We start from the raw sequence: 18,985 nt of genomic DNA on the forward strand, positions 1-18,985 counted from the left end.
GTCTATTGCTCGAAATACAAAAACCTGACTTATACTACTTGGGTGCATTGACTTTTACGTAAACTTCCATAATAGTGTTAAGTTGATAATCTAGAAATGACAGTACAACAGGCATGTTAGCCGTCTGTTTATTGAGCAGTGGGTCGTTAATTCTCTGGCAAGCTTTTTTCTCTCCCTTTCATTTAAATAACATCACATTTTAAGCCTGATCTCTGTCCAACACTCCCAAATGTGGGCCTCCATCTCTCCATAGGGCATTGACTTTCTATTACTGTCCCTTACGCCAACTGCCACCTTCTGGCGAGAAATAACAAATCAAGTATCAAAAGTGCATTATTGCAATACTGTCCCGCTGAAAATGCAAAATGCTTTAAATAGTATAAAACTGCAAAAAACAGTGCATACAGCAAAAAATAATAATCACTTATGAAACTGTACCCCCCTCCCTTTGGTCTCAGACGTCAGGAAGCGAACCCAATCCCCCACCTTTAGAAAAGTTGAAATATTTACATTTTTAATCCCAATAAAAATGTTTTTAAAAAAAGAGTGCACTGTATGCAAAGACACTGCTATCTGCATAATAAACCTATCCGTTCTGTGCAGCAGTGACCTGCATTCCCCCGAAGTCCTCGTCTTCTTCCAGGCTTCGTTTCAGGCTGCCTGAGAAGTACAGACATTCAAAGGGTCAAACAACCAGAAATAAAGAAAGGGAAAGATAGCAGTGACTGGTGGTGAACTTAAAAGGGATACTTCGGTACAATATGCTACCTTACATTTTTTTCAAACTGCACGCAGAGTCATAAAAATGGTATCTGTGAGTTTGTCTGAATCTGGGTAAGTAGGAAATTACCGAAGTATCCCTTTAATAAACTTTGTGTAAACACCTGAATTTCATGGGAAAGAATCGCTTATCTTTGGGCACTTATGAGAGCATCAATTCAGCTCAGTTGCTGATCAACTTCTTTCAATGCATATTGCAATACAGGGATAAAAGTTGAGCCTACAAGTCGACTGCATAAACCACATGATTGGCGGTCATGCCGTTTTGATTTAAGTCGCTTCAAGAGTCTGCAGTTGCTCCTCATCCACTGCACCCTGCAGCTATTGTGGAAAGCACAATTGTCCCCCAATCATTAATTAGGGTGTTTAGCTTGACCTACGTGAACCTGAATAAGAATAATTTGCCACGATTTATAAGCTGTAGTGCCCCCATATACTCTACTGGCAGACCGCGGTCGGACTTCAACCCGATATCATATAAACACTCATAAGGCATGGAAAATGTGTAGAATTGCAGGAAATTAACTTTAAAATTAATAATTCTATCTCCGCCAACAGGGCTGTGAACAGTTTGGGTCACATGGGTTTCGAGTGGGGGTTTGCCACCTAGGAAAGGTGTGTGACAGGAACTTCTCAAATAGTACTTGAGTACCCCTGCTATAGTGGATCCAAACAAATGTGATATTTGAGAGACCTCTTACCACAATATGATATTTAGTTTGTGAGTGTTCTTAATGTGTTGTTGGACGATATAGGGTGGTAGAATGTCACAATAAACTCTTCTCTAACTAAAACCTCTATTGAACAACGGTGGGTATTTTGACGCTGCCCTGTTGCTATGAGCTTTGCGGTTGGAAAACCACTAAATGTGTTGTCTGTACATAAGAACCTCCGCCGACTGCAATCGAGGACTTTCTAGGCTGTTGGTAAGTCATCTTAAAATGCACTCACGGTGACACAGACGTGTATGGTAAGCGTGGAATGAGCCCAGGTTCCTGTAACTGTAACATGAATGGAAGATGCACACACTGACCTGGCATTCCAGCATGCAGGGAGAACGATCTGCCCAGCTGTATTGGTGACATCATCTTGATAGTTAGTTTAGCTGAGTAGATCGCTTCATATTCCTGGAATACACATCATCAAGAGATGGAGCGCTGCATTACAAACCATTCAGACAGAATTTTAAGCAGACATCCATCTGACACATTTGTAAAGTTGAAAACCATACAAGACATGCCTCATGTAATCTCAGTGATCAGAGCTGTTTGAAAGATTATGAGTTCACGACTTGATACACAGGACCCTACCTGTAATTGATGCACAAAGCCCACGTTAGGGTTGATGCAGAATCTCCTCTCCTGAACGTGGCTGAAAGCATCCCTGTAGAAGAACCAGCACATTTCAGAAGGACATGTTACTAGATATTTGGTCACAATGCATCTGGACAGTGTCTCTGCAATAAATGAAACCTGCTTGGTTTGTTGAACGGTCTTACCTGTACTTTATGCCAAATGTCTCCATAAGGTATGCAATAACTAAGGCAGCGCTGAAAGGACAAGACAATAATTGTGATTGAGAGTAATACTTGTCTAACAGGAAGATCAAGCAAGATCAATACTCAAGCAGGCAAGAAGAGTATTTTCAAACACTAAGGATCTATTAAAAATCGAATCTTTAACATGAGATGTGACAAACCTTCTTGATATCCCTGCGTTTCCATGAACTAGTACCTTTCCTATGTGAACAAGACAAGGACAGAGTCAATATACACTACTGTTCAAAAGTTTGGGTCACTTATAAATCCCCTTGTTTTTGAAAGGCACATTGTTTGTCCATTAAAACATCAAATTGATCAGAAATAGTGTAGACATGGTTAATGTTGTTATTGACTATTGTAGCTGGAAACAGCTGATTTATGGCATATCTACATAGGCCCAATATCAGCAACCATCACTTCTGTGTTCCAATGGCATGTGTTAGCTAATCCAAGTTTATAATTTTAAAAGGCTAATGTTGATCATTAGGAAACCCCGTTGCAATTATGTTAGCACTGCTGAAAACTGTAGTTCTGAATTAAGGAGGAATAAAACTGGCCTTCTTTAGACTAGTTGAATATCTGGAGCATCAGCATTTGTGGGTTCGATTACAGGCTCAAAATGGCTAGAAACAAATAACTTTTCTGAAACTCATCAGTCTATTCTTGTTCTGAGAAATGAAGGCTATTCCATGCAAGAAATGGCCAAGAAACTGAAGATCTGGTACAACACTGTGTACTACTCCCTTCCCAGAACAGCGCAAACTGTCCCTAACCAGAATAGAAAGAGTGGGAGTCCCCAATGCACAATTGAGCAAGAGGACAAGTACATTAGAGCGCCTAGTTTGAGAAACAGATGCCTCACAAGTCCTAAAACTGGCAGATACTCCATAAAAATAAACCGTTTCCAGCTACACCAATTATTTACAACATTAACAATGTCTACCTTGTAATTCTGATAAATTTGAAGTTATTTTAAACAGACAAAAAAAGTTGCATTTCTAAGTGACCCCAAACTTTTGAACAGTAGTGTATATTGTAAAGAGTTCACAAGTACTGTATAGTACTGCAAATTCCAACAATTCTCAAGGTGCAGGGTACAAGAAATGTAACATTGAAGTAAAAGTACCCGCACACTGTTGTACGCACACAGTTTATTGCAACTAAATTCTAAAGACAAGATACTATTCAATTAAATAAATGTTTATTACCTCCACTGGCTAAACAGTCATCAATAAATTCTTTAATCTGTGGAGAGAGGAAAATATATACATTTTAACATGACAGGGCAAATCAAATCAAATTGTAGTCACATGTGCCGAATACAACACCTTGTAGTGAAATGCTTACTTATAAGCCCTAAACAAACAAATTAACTGCATTGTTGGTTAAGTAAAAAAAATGAAAAATAACAGGAACAAATAATTAAAGAGCAGTGGTAAAATAACAATAGCGAGGCTATATACAGGGGTACAGGTACAGATTCAATGCGCCGGTAGTCAAGGTAATTGAGGTAACATGTACATGTCGGTAGTTAAAGTGACTATGCATAGATTATAAATAGAGTAGCAGCAGCGTAGGTGGGCAATGCAAATAGTCTGGGTAGCCATTTGATCAGTTGTTCAGGAGTCTTATGGGTTGGGGGAAGAAGCCTTTTGGACGTAGACTTGGCACTCCGGTACCGCTTGCCATGCGGTAGCAGAGAGAACAGTCTATGACTAGGGTGGCTGGATTCTGACAATTTTCAGGGCCTTCCTCGGACACCGCCTGGTATAGAGGCCGAGCAGGCCATACCTGTCAGTGATGCAACCACTCTTAATGGTGCAGCTGTAGAACATTGAGGATCTGAGGACCCATGCCACATATTTTCAGTCTCCCGAGCAGGAATAGGCTTTGTCGTGCCCTCGATTGTCTTGGTGTGTTTGGACCACGATGGTTTGTTGGTGTACTGGACACCAAGGAACTTGAAGCTCTCAACCTGCACCACTTCAGCCCCGTCGATGAGAATGGGGGCATGCCCAGTCCTCTTTTTCCTGTAGTCCACAATCATCTGCTTTGTCTTGATCACGTTGAGAGGTTGTTGTCCTGGCACCACTCGGCCAGTTCTCTAACCTCCTCCCTATAGGCTGTCTCATTGTTGACGGTGATCAGGCCTACTACAGTTGTGTCATCGGCAAACTTAATGATGGTGGTGGAGTCGTGCCTGGCCATGCAGTCATGAGTGAACAGGGAGTACAGGAGGAGAATGAGCACGCACCCCTGAGGGGCCCCCATGTTGAGGATCAGCGTGGTAAATGTGTTGTTACCTACCCTTACCACCCGGGGGTGGCCCGTCAGGATCCAGTTGCAGAGGGAGGTGTTTAGTCCCAGGGTCCTTAGCTTAGTGATGAGCATTGAAGGCACTATGGTGTGGAACGCTGAGCTGTAGTCAATGAATAGCATTCTCACAGGTGTTCCTTTTGTCCAGATGGGAAAGGGCAGTGTGGAGTGCAATAGAGATTACATAATTTATGGATCTGTTGGGGCGGTATGCAAATTGGAGTGGGTCTAGGGTTTCTGGGATAATGGTGTCTATGTGAGCGATGACTGACCTTTCAAAGCACTTCATGGTTACAGACGTGAGTGCTATGGGTCGGTAGTAATTTAGGCAGGTTACCTTAGTGTTCTTGGGCACAGGGACTATGGTGGTCTGCTTGAAAAAAGTTGGTATTACAGACAGGGAGAGATTAAAAATGTCAATGAAGACCCTTGCCAGTTGGTCAGCGCATGCTCGGAGTACACGTCCTGGTAATCCATCAGTAAGATTCGATCTTATTCCAGTATTGACGGTTCTTCTGAGGGCATTGTGGGATTTCTTATAAGCTTCCCGGGTTAGCTTCCCGGGTTAGACTCGTTGAAAGCGGCAGCTCTACCCAACAGCTCAGTGCGGATGTTGCTTGTAATCCATGGCTTCTGGTTGGGGTATGTACAGTTGAAGTCGAAAGTTTACATATACCTTAGCCAAATACATTTAAACTCAGTTTTTCACAATTGCTGACATTTAATCCTAGTTAAAAATCCATCTTAGGTCAGTTAGGATCTAAGAATGTGTAATGTCAGAATAATAGTGGAGAGAATTATTTATTTCCGCTTTTATTTCTGTCATCACTTTCCCAGTGGGTCAGAAGTTTACATACACTCAATTAGTATTTAGTAGCATTGCCTTTAAATTGTTTAACTTGGGTCAAACGTTTTGGGTAGCCTTCAACAAGCTTCCCACAATAAGTTGGGTGAATTTTGGCCCATTCCTCCTGACAGAGCTGGTGTAAATGAGTCAGTTTTCTAGGCCTCCTTGCTCACACACGCTTTTTCAGTTCTGCACACACATTTTCTATAGGCTTGTGGTCAGGGCTTTGTGATGGCCACTCCAATACCTTGACTTTGTTGTTCTTAAGCCATTTTTCCACTTAAGCCTGCTTCAATATACCCACATAATTTTACTTCCTCATGATAACATCTATTTTGTGACGTACACCAGTCCCTTCTGCAGCAAGGTACCCCCACAACATGATGCAGGACAAATTTTACTGTGGATATAGATACTGGAGGAAACCGGTACAAAAGTATCTCCACAAGGTCCTTTGCTGTTGTTCTGGTATAGATTTGTACTTTTCGACACCAAAGTACATTCATCTCTAGGAGACAGAACATGTCCCCTTCCTGAGCGGTATGACGGCTGCGTGGTCTAAAGCCATTACATAGTTTTCTGGAATTTTCCAAACTGTTTAAAGGCACAGTCAACTTATTGCATGTAAACTTCTGATCCACTGGAATTGTGATACAGTGAAGTATAAGTGAAATAATCTGTCTAAACAATTATTGGAAAAAATACTTGTGTCATGCACAAAGTAGACTTGCCAAAACTATAGTTTGCTAACAAGAAATTTGTGGAGTGGTTGAAAAATGAGTTTTAATGACTCCAACCTAAGTATATGTAAACTTCCGACTTCAATTGTACGTACAGTCACTGTGGGGACGACGTCATCGATGCACTTATTGATGAAGCCAGTGACTGATGTGGTGTACTCCTCAATGCCATCAGAAGAATCCCGGAACATAGTCCAGTCTGTGCTAGCAAAACAGTCCTGTAGCTTAGCACCTGCTTCAGCTGACCACTTTTTTTATTGACCGACTGAAATACTATGTAACATTATCCACCACATATGCTGAAACTCACCATAGGGAAATATCTAATTATGTTTTCCACAGGATTGTCAGCAATATCTAAAACGAGGTATCTGAAAACAGAAGAAAGCAGGCCACATTAATTAGCTGATAAATTAAGTGAGAGATGTCATTGGCTGAGTTATAAACACTACAAGTACCTGTTCTCAGTTTGTCGCTTACCTAAATTTATGTGGGAAGTTGGGCTTTATAAAATTGGCCTCGATATCTTGGCGGACACACACCATGTGCGTTATCCCCTGTCTTTCAAGGACAGAAAGCTAAAAGAGAACAAAAGAGATAGGTTAACTTTTTGAGATTCTACAATATGTTGTTATTTTATAGTCCAGGGCACGGTTTCCCAAAATCATCTCTCTAGGAGCTGATCCGTCATTAATATTGTGGAATAATCATAATTTCAAGGTAAGATTTGAATGGAGAAGGTTGATTAGAGAGCAGCCCTGCCTTTCTTTCGATCCTATCAGTATCAACACATGCTCCAACAACACACGTAATTTGTTATTCGGCGCATTGTAGGATCATTAAAACACTTGTAAGCATAAGTTCCATCACTATCGGAAAACCGTGCTGAGGACCTTCAATGTTTCGATGACCAACGTAGAGGGCCGGTGTGGGTTCTGGCTTTTCATCTAGCCAAGCAGAAACACACCTGCTTCTAGTAATTAACTAAACCCAGTCTATAGTCAAGACTTTGACAGGTTGAATCAGGGGTGTAACCATTACGCCAATTCTGTTGCAAAACGTTGTCTATTGTAAATTAGCGTTACTTATGGCGGAGTGGACTAAGACACTGCATCTCAGTGCAAGAGGCGTCACTGCAGTACCTGGTTCGAATTTAGGCTGCATCACATCCGGCCATGATTGGGAGTCCCATAGGGCGGCGCACAATTGGCCCAGCATCGTCCGGGTTTGGCTGGGGTAGGCCGTCATTGTAAATAAGAATTTGTTCTTAACTGACTTGTCTAGCTAAAAAAGGTTAAATAAAAATACTTTGGTAGTTTCCTCCCAGTTTCATTCCGTTTGGTTCTTAAACAGTAAACAGTTTCCGCTTGACTAGTCTGGAACAAATGCCTGCACCCACACCTGCCCTCAGCAGATAAGAACAGCCAACCCAGCAGATTTACAGGATACCAAATTACCTTGCTTTTCATAGCAGCTGAGTATGGACCTAAAAACAGGCCTGGTAGAATTTCCTAAAACAGATGAACAGGTTTTAGGTACATCATTATGAGATTACATGATTTAGCTACTATAGCTAATCACTCAGCAGCAGTCACTTTTGGTGCCCCTTACAATAATTCAATTTTGGGGACAAAAGGGCAACAAGCAAACGGTACCTGCATCTCTCTTCTCATTGGATACGCCCAGTCCTGTGGAATAGATAAGAAAAACAATGGAATATGTTAACTGACTGGTTAGCTAGTTCTCTAGCCGGTCAGTAGTCATCTGCCACAAGATACCCCTACCTGGATGTGTTATTGTAGCGAGCATAAGCTACACTTGCCAATGGGACAGCCAGCTGAACTCTTTCGACTGGCGATATGTGGTTAGCTAGTTAGCAAACTAGCAAACAAACATTTGAAAAATGCTTCATTCATGATTACATTTAGCTAAAAGTCCAATTTAGCGAGTGCGATTACATGTTATTAGAGTAATTTGTTCATGTTATGGGCTGTTTTTGAGTATGCTCGCAAGTTAGCTAAATTGTTCATGATTTGCTAGCTGCGTTAGCTTGCGTGCTAGCGCTTACCATTAGGTCATCCTTTGACGCAGGAAGGGACGGGAAGTGAAGTTTATTATCCTCGTCCATGTTGCAGTGACCTCAGGCGGACGTGGCCTAGGCCTGTCACACGGTTTTCGTGGTTTGCTAAGTGAATAATTGCAGGAGTTTGTTTTGAGGTTGCGTATTCATGTCCACCATGCTGCTCCCTCGGAGGAGTCACGTGACCAAAGTTACGTAGATGTCGTTCGTCACTAGTTACCACATCCACAAAGTCATTAACCACGCCCATTTCTACCAAATATCTTCTTAAAATGTGATTTTAAACCTATCGTTCAACCTAACCACGCGGCTAACATTATGCCAAAACATAAACTTAAATTAAGACTAAAACTGGTTGTTTTCATGGTAACTAGTGGAAACCATTCTTCTTCTCAGGTGATGTTTTAGGGCAAACGGTGTATTTCCTCACACTACTGGATGCTGGAAATTAAAAAAGCTTTGGTGCTATATGGTTCATTGGGACATCCCTACCCCCACTGAATTTGAAATTTAAAAAGGTTAAGATTAGGGTCAGGGTTAGGACTATGGTTAATGTTAGGGTAGGGATGTCCCAAGGATCCCGGATGACCAATAAAAAAAGGGATATCCAAAACGTAAAATGGAATTCACTAAAAACTAAATACAAAGCAAAAACGTAAAACCCTTAGTCCCTCAAAACACACTCAGAGCCCTACTTAGGCCTGTTTGTCCATTCCATATTTTCCATTTTACTTTGACCTGTCCTGTTATTAGGGCATGTTGTTTGTTAACATGTCAGCACTTTTTTTATTTGATGGGAGCCATTTAGTTTAGGCTATTTGATCAGAGAAACCTGCATGATGTAAAAACTGTCTCTCATTTCATTGTCATAGATTTTATCTACAGCCTGTAGGCTACAGAAAAGGCCACATACTCTTTCTACAGATATATACTATATCTGCTACATGATTTATGTTAGATTATTTTTTTGAATGTTGGGGGAGCGCCGCGTCACTGCAACAGCGCCCCGGAGAGGCGATAAATATTTTGCAAAGTGGGCACTGCTTATCACAGGGTGGCATCAGTGCTCACCTAAAAAGCCCCTATGCCAGTGGTTGAGATAATTTGTAATTGTTTTGGGGCAGAGTTATGTGAAGTTGTATGTGTTGTTGGAGGTGAGTCTTGGTCAGTTGAGGTCAGAAAATTCTGACTCCATAGGGGGCCTCCTAATCTACTTCTGCAGTTTATCGCCTTAGCAATAAATGCCAAAATATCTACTTCCTTCATAACAATGGAGCCAGAGAAGGCAGACGTTTTACGTGCCCCCAACCGATTGTATTTTTTGTTTGTTTATTTGCGTTGTTTGTAACTTATTTTTTTACTTATTTTGTACATAATGTTGCCGCTACAGTCTCTTATGACCGAAAATAACTTCTGGATATCAGGACCGTGATTACTCACCACGGACTGGCAGAATCCTTTTTTCTTTTCATGAGTCTGATGAGCCCGACGTGAACGATATACTGCTTTCTTGGGAACAGGCGCAGATACCCGTGATTTACGTGAAGAGGAGGTGGAGAAAAAGGGTCCAGAGGGCGGGCTGCCTTCTGATAATTCGTAGGCAATCGAATAAACCCCCACTTCTTTCCATTCTGCGAGCAACCATGCAATCTTTGGACAATGAAATAGATGACCTACTCAGAAGATTAAACTACCAACGGGACATTCAAAACTGTAATATCTTATGCTTCTCGGAGTCGTGGCTGAATGATGACACTATCAACATACAGCTGGCTGGTTATACGCTACACCGGTAGGATAAAACAGCGGCTTCTGGTAAGACAAAGGGTGGCACACTATGTATTTTGTAAATAACAGCTGGTGCACGATATCTAAGGAAGTCTCGAGCTATTGCTCACCTGAGGTAGAGTATCTCATGATAAGCTGTAGACCACACTATCTACCGAGAGAGTTTTCATCTGCATTTTTCACAACTGTTTACATACCACCACAGTCAGAGGCTGGCACTATATTCCACCATAAGCAAACAAGAAAACGCTCACCTAGAGGCGACGCTCCTATTTGCCGGGGACTTTAATGCAGGGAAACCAAATTTCTATCAGCATGTTAAATGTGCAACCAGAGGGAAAAAAAACTCTGGACCACCTTCACTCCACACACAGAGATGCATGTAAAGCTCTCCCTCAACCTTAATTTGGCAAATCTGAAAATAATTATATCCTCCTGATTCCTGCTTACAAGCAAAAATGAAAGCAGGACGCACCAGTGACTAGATCAATAAAATAAAATGGTCAGATGAAGCAGATGCTAAGGTACAGGACTGTTTTGCTAGCACAGACTGGAATATGTTCCGGGATTCCTCCGATGGCATTGAGGAGTACACCACATAAGTCATTGGCTTCATCAATAAGTGCATCGATGACGTCGTCCCCACAGTGACCGTACGTACATACCCCAACCTGAAGCCATGGATTACAGGCAACAGTCGCACTGAGCTAAATGGTAGAACTGACACTTTCAAGGAGCTCCTTGAAACTTATAAGAAATCCTGCTATACCCTCCAACGAATGCCCTCCTCCATCCAACAGGCAAAGCGTCAATACAGGACTAAGTTTGAAGCGTACGACATCGGCTCTGACCCACTCCAATTTGCCTACCGCCCCAACAGATCCCCAAATGATGCAATCTCTATTGCACTCCACACTGCCCTTTCCCACCTGGACAAAAAGAACACCAATGTGAGAAAGCTATTCATTGACTACAGCTCAGCGTTCAACACCATTGTGCCTTCAAACTCCTTGAAACTTATAAGAAATCCTGCTATACCCTCCAACGAATGCCCTCCTCCATCCAACAGGCAAAGCGTCAATACAGGACTAAGTTTGAATCGTACGACATCGGCTCTGACCCACTCCAATTTGCCTACCGCCCCAACAGATCCCCAAATGATGCAATCTCTATTGCACTCCACACTGCCCTTTCCCACCTGGACAAAAAGAACACCAATGTGAGAAAGCTATTCATTGACTACAGCTCAGCGTTCAACACCATTGTGCCTTCAAAGCTCATCAATAAGCTAATGACCCGGGGACTAAACACCTCCCTCTGCAACTGGATCCTGGACTTCCTGACGGGCCGCCCTATATGGTAAGGAGAGATCATCTGCCATGCTGATCCTCAACACAGGGGCCCCTCAGGGGTGCGTGTTCAGTCTCCTCCTTTACTCCCTGTTCACTCATGACTGCATGGCCAGGTATGACTCCAACACCATCATTAAGTTTGCCGATGACACAACAGTAGTAGGCCTGATCACCGACAACAATGAGACAGCCTATAGGGAGGATGTCAAAGACCTGGCCGAGTGGTGCCAGGACAACAACCTCTCCCTCAACATGATCAAGACAAAGCAGATGATTGTGGACTACAGGAAAAAGAGGACCGGGTACGCCCCCATTCTCATCGACGGGCTGAAGTGGAGCAGTTTGAGAGCTTCAAGTTCCTTGGTGTCCACTTCACCAACAAACTATCATGGTCCAAACACACCAAGACAATGGAGGGCATGACAAAGCCTATTCCCGCTCAGGAGACTGAAAAGTTTTCAGTTTTACAGCTGCACCATTGAGAGCATGGTTGCATCACTGCCTGGTATGGCAACTGCTCGGCCTCGGACCGCAAGGCACTACAGAGGGTAGTGCGTATGGCCCAGTACATTGCTGGGGCCAAGCTTTCTACCATCCAGGACCTCTATACCATGCGGTGTCAGAGGAAGGCTCTGAAAATTGTCAGAATCCAGCCACCCTAGTCATAGACTGTTCTCTCTGCTACCGCAGGGCAAGCAGTACCGGAGCGCCATGTCTAAGTCCAAAAGGCTTCTTCCCCCAACCCATGACTCCTGAACCATAAAACTCTGACAAGAAAACAATGAAAACCTTAACACGACTACATGCATTGCCATTATTTTAGTTTCCATCCACCAATGGTTGAATTTGGTACTTTTTCTTTGTACATGCACCAAGCCTCCAAGTGGCTGACAACTGTATGGTCTCAGCGAGATTACATACCCCCATAGCTGGTATAATATCAAAGATAAGGACCATGATTTTTATTGCAAAAAGTTATCGGAACCTGCAAAACTTATTAAGGTTAAAAAAGGGTTCTATAGAACCGTCGACAGGATTGTCGAGTGAGGGTATGTAATCTTGCTGAGACCATACGGTTGGTTGTCAGCCACTTGGAGGCTTGGTGCATGTACAAAGAAAAAGTACCAAATTCAACCATTGGTGGATGGAAACTAAAATAATGGCAATGCATGTAGTCGTGTTAAGGTTTTCATTGTTTTCTTGTCAGAGTTTTATGGTTTTGCATATGACATATTTAACACATATTGCAGGTTACAGAAGACTCCTGTTGTACTATGAATCGCCACTCATCCCTGTTAGATCTTGATGTGTTGGCTCTCTATGTATGTACACGTTAGTATAAAAACGTAGAATAGCATCTGTTTCATCTGCTCTTCCGAAGTGGTTCAGAGTGCACACTTTTCGTTTTTTAATATATAAATATCATTGTGGATTTTTTTTGTTTTTTTGGGGACTTACGCCGAAAATTGTGTGATGGTGAAGGGCTACGTAAAGGACAGGGCGCAGTTTGCTTCTGAGAATCCCCGTCTAACAGTCGCTTCCCAATCACTTATGTCCAGTAGCCTTCAGAAATATCCATTAGGCGGGATTCACAGACTATCTTTTTATCTGTCCTGGCCGATAAATATTCGGGGCCATTGGCCTGTGGGCTTGAAGCTAAAGCTGTGCTAACATGGTGTTAAAGTATATGCTCCACTAGACTCGCTCCGCGTTTGTGTCCCTAACTAGAGAAAGTACGGAATGAGTTTGCAGGGCTGTGGTGGGCATTTTTTCGGGAGATATCATGTATTTAACACCCTGTATATTTGGTTTAGAGAACAAAGGCAGTGAATTCAAACAACAGGAGGGGATGTCGAGACATTTTGTCTACAACCGGTGTGGGGGCACCGGGCGCTAATTAGAAATATCAATGTTTAATCCCGGGGGTCGGCAGATATCTGGACATGCTGCATGCATGATAGTGCAAACCTTGGTTTCAAACGATCCCCTACAGAGAGAAAGGGCCTTGAGTGCAGATGCCTGGGCATTGTTGAACACACACCCCTCCCCTTTGTTTTTGAAACACACACTCCTGCTGGCCCGTCACACGCACACTCACGCATGCACCCTGATTTTCCGTGTCTTTTTTCTTCTCGACAGACCGGGGTGATGATGTAAAATACATTTTCCTAACGTTAAAGGGTGAGATACTGTTTTAAATTCCTTTTATTTAATTCCAAAATATTTAGTACAAACTTTTTTAAGACGTTAGAATTAATTACCCAATTTTACTAATATTTAAACAATGTATTTATGTAAAAACATTGGAGGCCTACAGTTGTAAATCATTACAAACTTTAATAACCAGTAATGTTTATAACATACCATTGTAGGAAAGACTATAAAATAATACATTGTTTTTTTTTAAGACATTGCATTTCTCTGCGACAGACCAGGGCGTGAGAGAAAAGACAGTTTCCCCTTTTGTTAAAGGGTGAGATACATTTTTAAAACCAATTATTTAATTCAAAATATTTAGTACATACATTTTAACACGTTATAATGCAAATGTTTTACTATTTCTTACAGATAAAGGGGCTGGTTAGCCCTGACCATTATCAGTTTCCAATTCACCATTGCAAAGAAGCTTGCCCGCTCCATCAAAGCTTTCACAAACGTTTTCACTCTAGGGAAAGATCCTCCTTTTGGCTTGTGAGTCCTGTGTTTGTCTCAACGATAACCTCGGCCATCGCCGTAATTGTGCACGATTTTGGAAAAGACTGTCCAGCTTATTCATAAGTGTTCTGAATATATGATAATCACGCAATTTAAAACTTAACACAGGCATAAACAAGTTTACATCCTTGCATGCTTTGGAAAATACATATGAACTGACAGATTTCGTCGCATTTGCACTATCAAATTGTTCACATGCTCAAATTGTCACTTTGGAGTCAGGGGTATACACCATTGAAGCGATTCTTAGGGCCATCAGATCACTTCGTCCACAGACCAGTTCTTCCAGCGCATATCCGGGTAAACTTGAAGCGCTCAAGGCCTGTTCAATTTGATACAGCGCGAGTCTTATCTTAAGCCATTCTCTCATCCTTAGCGCTGGAGAAAAACTCCCGGGTTCTGCCCGATAATGGGGTTTGGGGCCGCTGTCTGTGAATATCTTAACCATAGATTCCTCAGGTTGGAATATGTAAGACATATGTCCCTCACTCGTATCCAAAACTCCTTTAAAACATTCTGGGGTCTCACGCAAAACATCCTCCAGGCTTTTGTCATTGGGTTTATGATATGAGCCGCATAGCACCCCGAGAATTGGCCTAGGAGACATATTTTTATGCTTATTATTCTGGGTTTTATTTAAAAAATCTTGTTTAGGTTCTAATCTCCCTGGTGTACATGCACCGAACATCCATAGGCTGGAACCACCTGGACGCTCTGTGCATGTACATATAAAGAGAACTGAATAGGAAACTCAACAGTGTGTTAGGCTGAGAAACATTATTTAGATGGCTGTTTTATTGTTGTTGAAAGCTTGAAATGTACACAATGCCAAGGGACCTTGTTTCTAACACACACACACACACACACACACACACACACACACACACACACACACACACATTCCTGCTTCATAGATAGCAACCCTAAGGGCAATAAAACAAGGGTGTGGGGCCATACTCTTTCAAACCCCCCCAGTTCAACCAGGTACCTAGACATCAATCAGCATGACAACTTCAAAGGAATAGATGCAATATAGATATAAAATAACACACCCTCTAACACGTGACAACAGGAACAGGATGTCCTGGCCGGATGCCCATATTTGGACATGTACGCGTCATCTGGACACAGGGCCATAAATCAAAAATGTTGACCCATGCCGTCTACTTTATTCTCTCTCCCAACTACACTCCAAACGTTTTCATATTGGTCTCCTCCGCCCCAACTACATAGAAGATAAGTGTGTGTGTAATATGAGTGTGACAGATTTCTTAAGGTAATAGTTTTAATCGCAGTAGATGCTATGTGACTGAACAACATGGCAAGGCATGGCACAAGTAGCAGAGAGACACAAGCATTAGAAAATGTTAAGATGAAGATTCCGCCCATGATCTACTGCATATACATTCACAGGGTAGGTACATATCAAGAGTTGCTTTAGGTGAAGAGAGAGAGAAGAGGACCACTGCCTTTAAAATGAGTCTCTTTCAAGAAAGGAGAAGAGTTCAGCCTCTGAAATGAGTCCTTCCGTCGATTAGGACCCCTTCCATGGAGCTAAGAAGTAAAAACAGTCTGTGCTGTATGTTTGAGTATCTGTGTGTGCAGATATGACTTGAGATCTGAAATCCTGCAAGGAGCTCAATACAATTCCATCATTTTCAGACAGTTTGAATTAAAGCTGGAATGTTTTTCTGTGTTGTCCTGAGGCCCAGTCCACAAGCAGAGACCGGCTGTATGTCCATGAAGAGTGACCAGTCTATGATGCTGCCAATAGAATTCAGACAGAAAGCTTTTCCTACAAAACAAGGGTAAATTCCCATGCATATCTTTTTGTTGTTGTGGAGGGTGACATTTTTTATACTTTTTACGAGTTTGCGGTCTATCAAAAAGCCAGTGAAGTTCAGGGATGGAGAACATTACCTCTACATAATAACATGAAATGTAACAAAGTTATTACAATTGAAATGACGCATAGAAATCATAGAACATGGTCAGAGGAAAAATACACTATTGCGAAATCCAAAAGAGAATGACTAGACATTTAAAAGGCATGATATTCTTTGATTCGTGGTTTAACTAATGTTCATGTTATGTTTTTGACAAGGCCCAGCATGAGAGATCGGACTCACCTGTACCTATGTATGTGTCCATGAAGACTGCCTATAGAATTCAGACAGAAAGCCTTTCCTACAAACCAAGGGTACCTTCCCATGCATTATTTTTTTGTTGGGTGACATTTTATTCAAATCAAATCAAATGTATTTATATAGCCCTTCTTACATCAGCTGATATCTCAAAGTGCTGTACAGAAACCTGGCACAAAATCCCAAACAGCAAGCAATGCAGGTGTAGAAGCACGGTGGCTAGGAAAAACTCCCTAGAAAGGCCAAAACCTAGGAAGAAACCTAGAGAGGAACCAGGCTATGAGGGGTGGCCAGTCCTCTTCTGGCTGTGCTGGGTGGAGATTATAACAGAACATGGCCAAGATGTTCAAATGTTCATAAATGACCAGCATGGTCAAATAATAATAATCACAGTAGTTGTCGAGGGTGCAGCAAGTCAGCACCTCAGGAGTAAATGTCAGTTGGCTTTTCATAGCTGATCATTCAAAGTATCTCTACCTCTCCTGCTGTCTCTAGAGAGTTGAAAACAGCAGGTCTGGGACAGGTAGCACATCCGGTGAACAGGTCAGGGTTCCATAGCCGCAGGCAGAACAGTTGAAACTGGAACAGCAGCACGGCCAGGTGGACTGGGAACAGAAAGGAGTCATCATGCCAGGTAGTCAGCATGACTGAGGCATGGTCCTAGGGCTCAGGTCCTCCGAGAGAAAGAAAGAGAGAATTAGGGAGAGCATACTTAAATTCACACAGGACACCGGATAAGACAGGAGAAGTACTCCAGATATATCAGACTGACCCTAGCCCCCCGACACACAAACTACTGCAGCATAAATACTGGAGGCTGAGACAGGAGGGGTCAGGAGACACTGTGGCCCCATCCGCTGATACCCCAGGACAGGGCCAAACAGGAAGGATATAACCCCACCCACTTTGCCAAAGCACAGCCCCCACACCACAAGAGGGATAACTTCAACCACTAACTTACCATCGAGACAAGGCCGAGTATAGCCCACAAAGATCTCCGTCACGGCACAACCCAAGGGGGGGCGCCAACCCAGACAGGAAGATCACATCAGTGACTCAACCCAGTTTACAAATGACTTTACAAATGTTTCTCTCTACAGTACTCTACGGCAGGGTTTCCCAAACTCGGTCCTGTGGCTCTCCCTGGGTGCACGTTTTTGTTTTTGCCCTAGCCCTAGCTAGATAAAGATTTTTTTTAATCAGCTGTGTTGTGCTAGGGCAAAAACAAAAAAGGGGGCAGGAACAAGTTTGGGAAACCCAGCTTTATGGGACAAAGTTCTTAAAGTAACTGCCCAGTAAAAAAACGCATTTTTAAAAGTTCACATTCATGTAACTCATACCCAAATAATGTTGTTGGATCATATTTGTGGCCAAGGCATGAATTTGAGAAACTTGTAAACAGACTTGTAAACTATTTGAAGATGCAATGGTCTTGAGAATGAGATGGCTAATCAGCGGTCTACTCGCATTAATATTTTGAATGACTGGTATACGTCCATATCATTCTGTTGTTGGGTTATGCCCACCCCATTCTAACACAGACAAGCCTTTCTTTAACATAATTGAAATGTTATGCATTGTTGGGAAGGGCTCGCAAGTAAACATTTAACTGTTAGTCTACACCTGTTGTTTACAAAGCATGTGACAAATACAATTGTATTACATTTTTTTGTAAGGAAAACTATTTCAATCATATTGAATGTAATTAATTATAGGTCATATTTCATAGAAATCTGGAAACACTGGGCAGTTACTTCCTTTTTCCTTCTCTCCATATGGTGTTGAGCAATCTCAGTGAATTCCATCACATTCTTCGCAGTGATCTGCACCACTTTTTCACACTCTGTGCGCACCTGGTCCGGCAGCCCTTTCATGCACTGTTCCAGAAATAGATGTTTCATCTCATTCTTATCTGTCTCAGCATTCCAGGCCTGTCTCCACAGGATCCTGGCTTTTTTCATATAAACCGGCACAGTTTCATCCTCTTCTAGGGTCAATGATTTCATCAACTGAGGCCTGGGTTGAGTGGGGTATTTCCTCCTGATGGCAGTCCACATCCCATTGCGGTATTGATCAAATGGAGTCTTTATGGCAAACATCCCTCTCATCCCTGCATCATTCATGAGTTCACAACATTCCTGGTCCCCCATGCATCTATTCATGACAGCCACCATGTCTCCTACTGTCAGTTCATCCGCTGCAGTCAGGCTCTCAAAGGCCTTCACCCACCTACATTCAGACTCTTCTGGTAGCGGCAGGGCTTCTACTAGAGTCTGCAAGTCCCTGTGAGCCCAAGGTTTGTATACTGTTTGTCCACCAGGTAGTTGTATTAGTGGCATCATGTTAGCACCACCCTGTTTGGTCTTACTCCTGGTGTGGTGTGCGGGAGCGGACTGTTGATCCCATAGGCCCCCCTCAAATACGCCACAGATGAATCTTTGGTCAAGCTCACATTGTGGGGGCCCAACCCGGGGTGTGTCTTCACCATCTTCATATTCCTCTGTTCCTTGGCTGTGCGTACCCAGCCTGATGAAATGTACACCTGGCCCTGATGTCGGTGTGCATTGATTCAGCTTAGTCTGTTCCTTACGCCTTATTTCAATCCGTTCCATGTCTTTCAGGGTCCGTTCCAGTATTTTCACTGCTCCCTCCTCCTTTCTGAGTTTGTCTTGGAGTTCATTCC

General features: G+C 42.6%; 1 protein-coding gene across 5 annotated transcripts; it reads right to left on the reverse strand.

Moving 5' to 3' along the window:
- Positions 1-112: 112 nt before the first annotated feature.
- LOC100305151 (serine/threonine/tyrosine interacting protein) lies at positions 113-8,507 on the reverse strand. 5 transcript variants are annotated; one of them, XM_021573129.2, is made up of 12 exons: positions 8,292-8,507; positions 7,879-7,911; positions 7,681-7,734; positions 6,704-6,801; positions 6,534-6,594; positions 4,974-5,006; positions 3,529-3,565; positions 2,479-2,518; positions 2,279-2,329; positions 2,091-2,163; positions 1,814-1,907; positions 113-660 (listed from the first exon to the last, which is right to left on the reverse strand). In XM_021573129.2, the coding sequence occupies exons 1-12, from the start codon at positions 8,349-8,351 to the stop codon at positions 587-589; spliced, it is 708 nt and encodes a 235-aa protein (XP_021428804.1). In that variant the 5' UTR covers positions 8,352-8,507; the 3' UTR covers positions 113-586.
- Between the last annotated feature and the right edge of the window lie 10,478 nt (positions 8,508-18,985).

This window comes from Oncorhynchus mykiss, chromosome 19 (assembly GCF_013265735.2).
Source record: "Oncorhynchus mykiss isolate Arlee chromosome 19, USDA_OmykA_1.1, whole genome shotgun sequence".
NCBI lineage: Eukaryota > Metazoa > Chordata > Actinopteri > Salmoniformes > Salmonidae > Oncorhynchus > Oncorhynchus mykiss.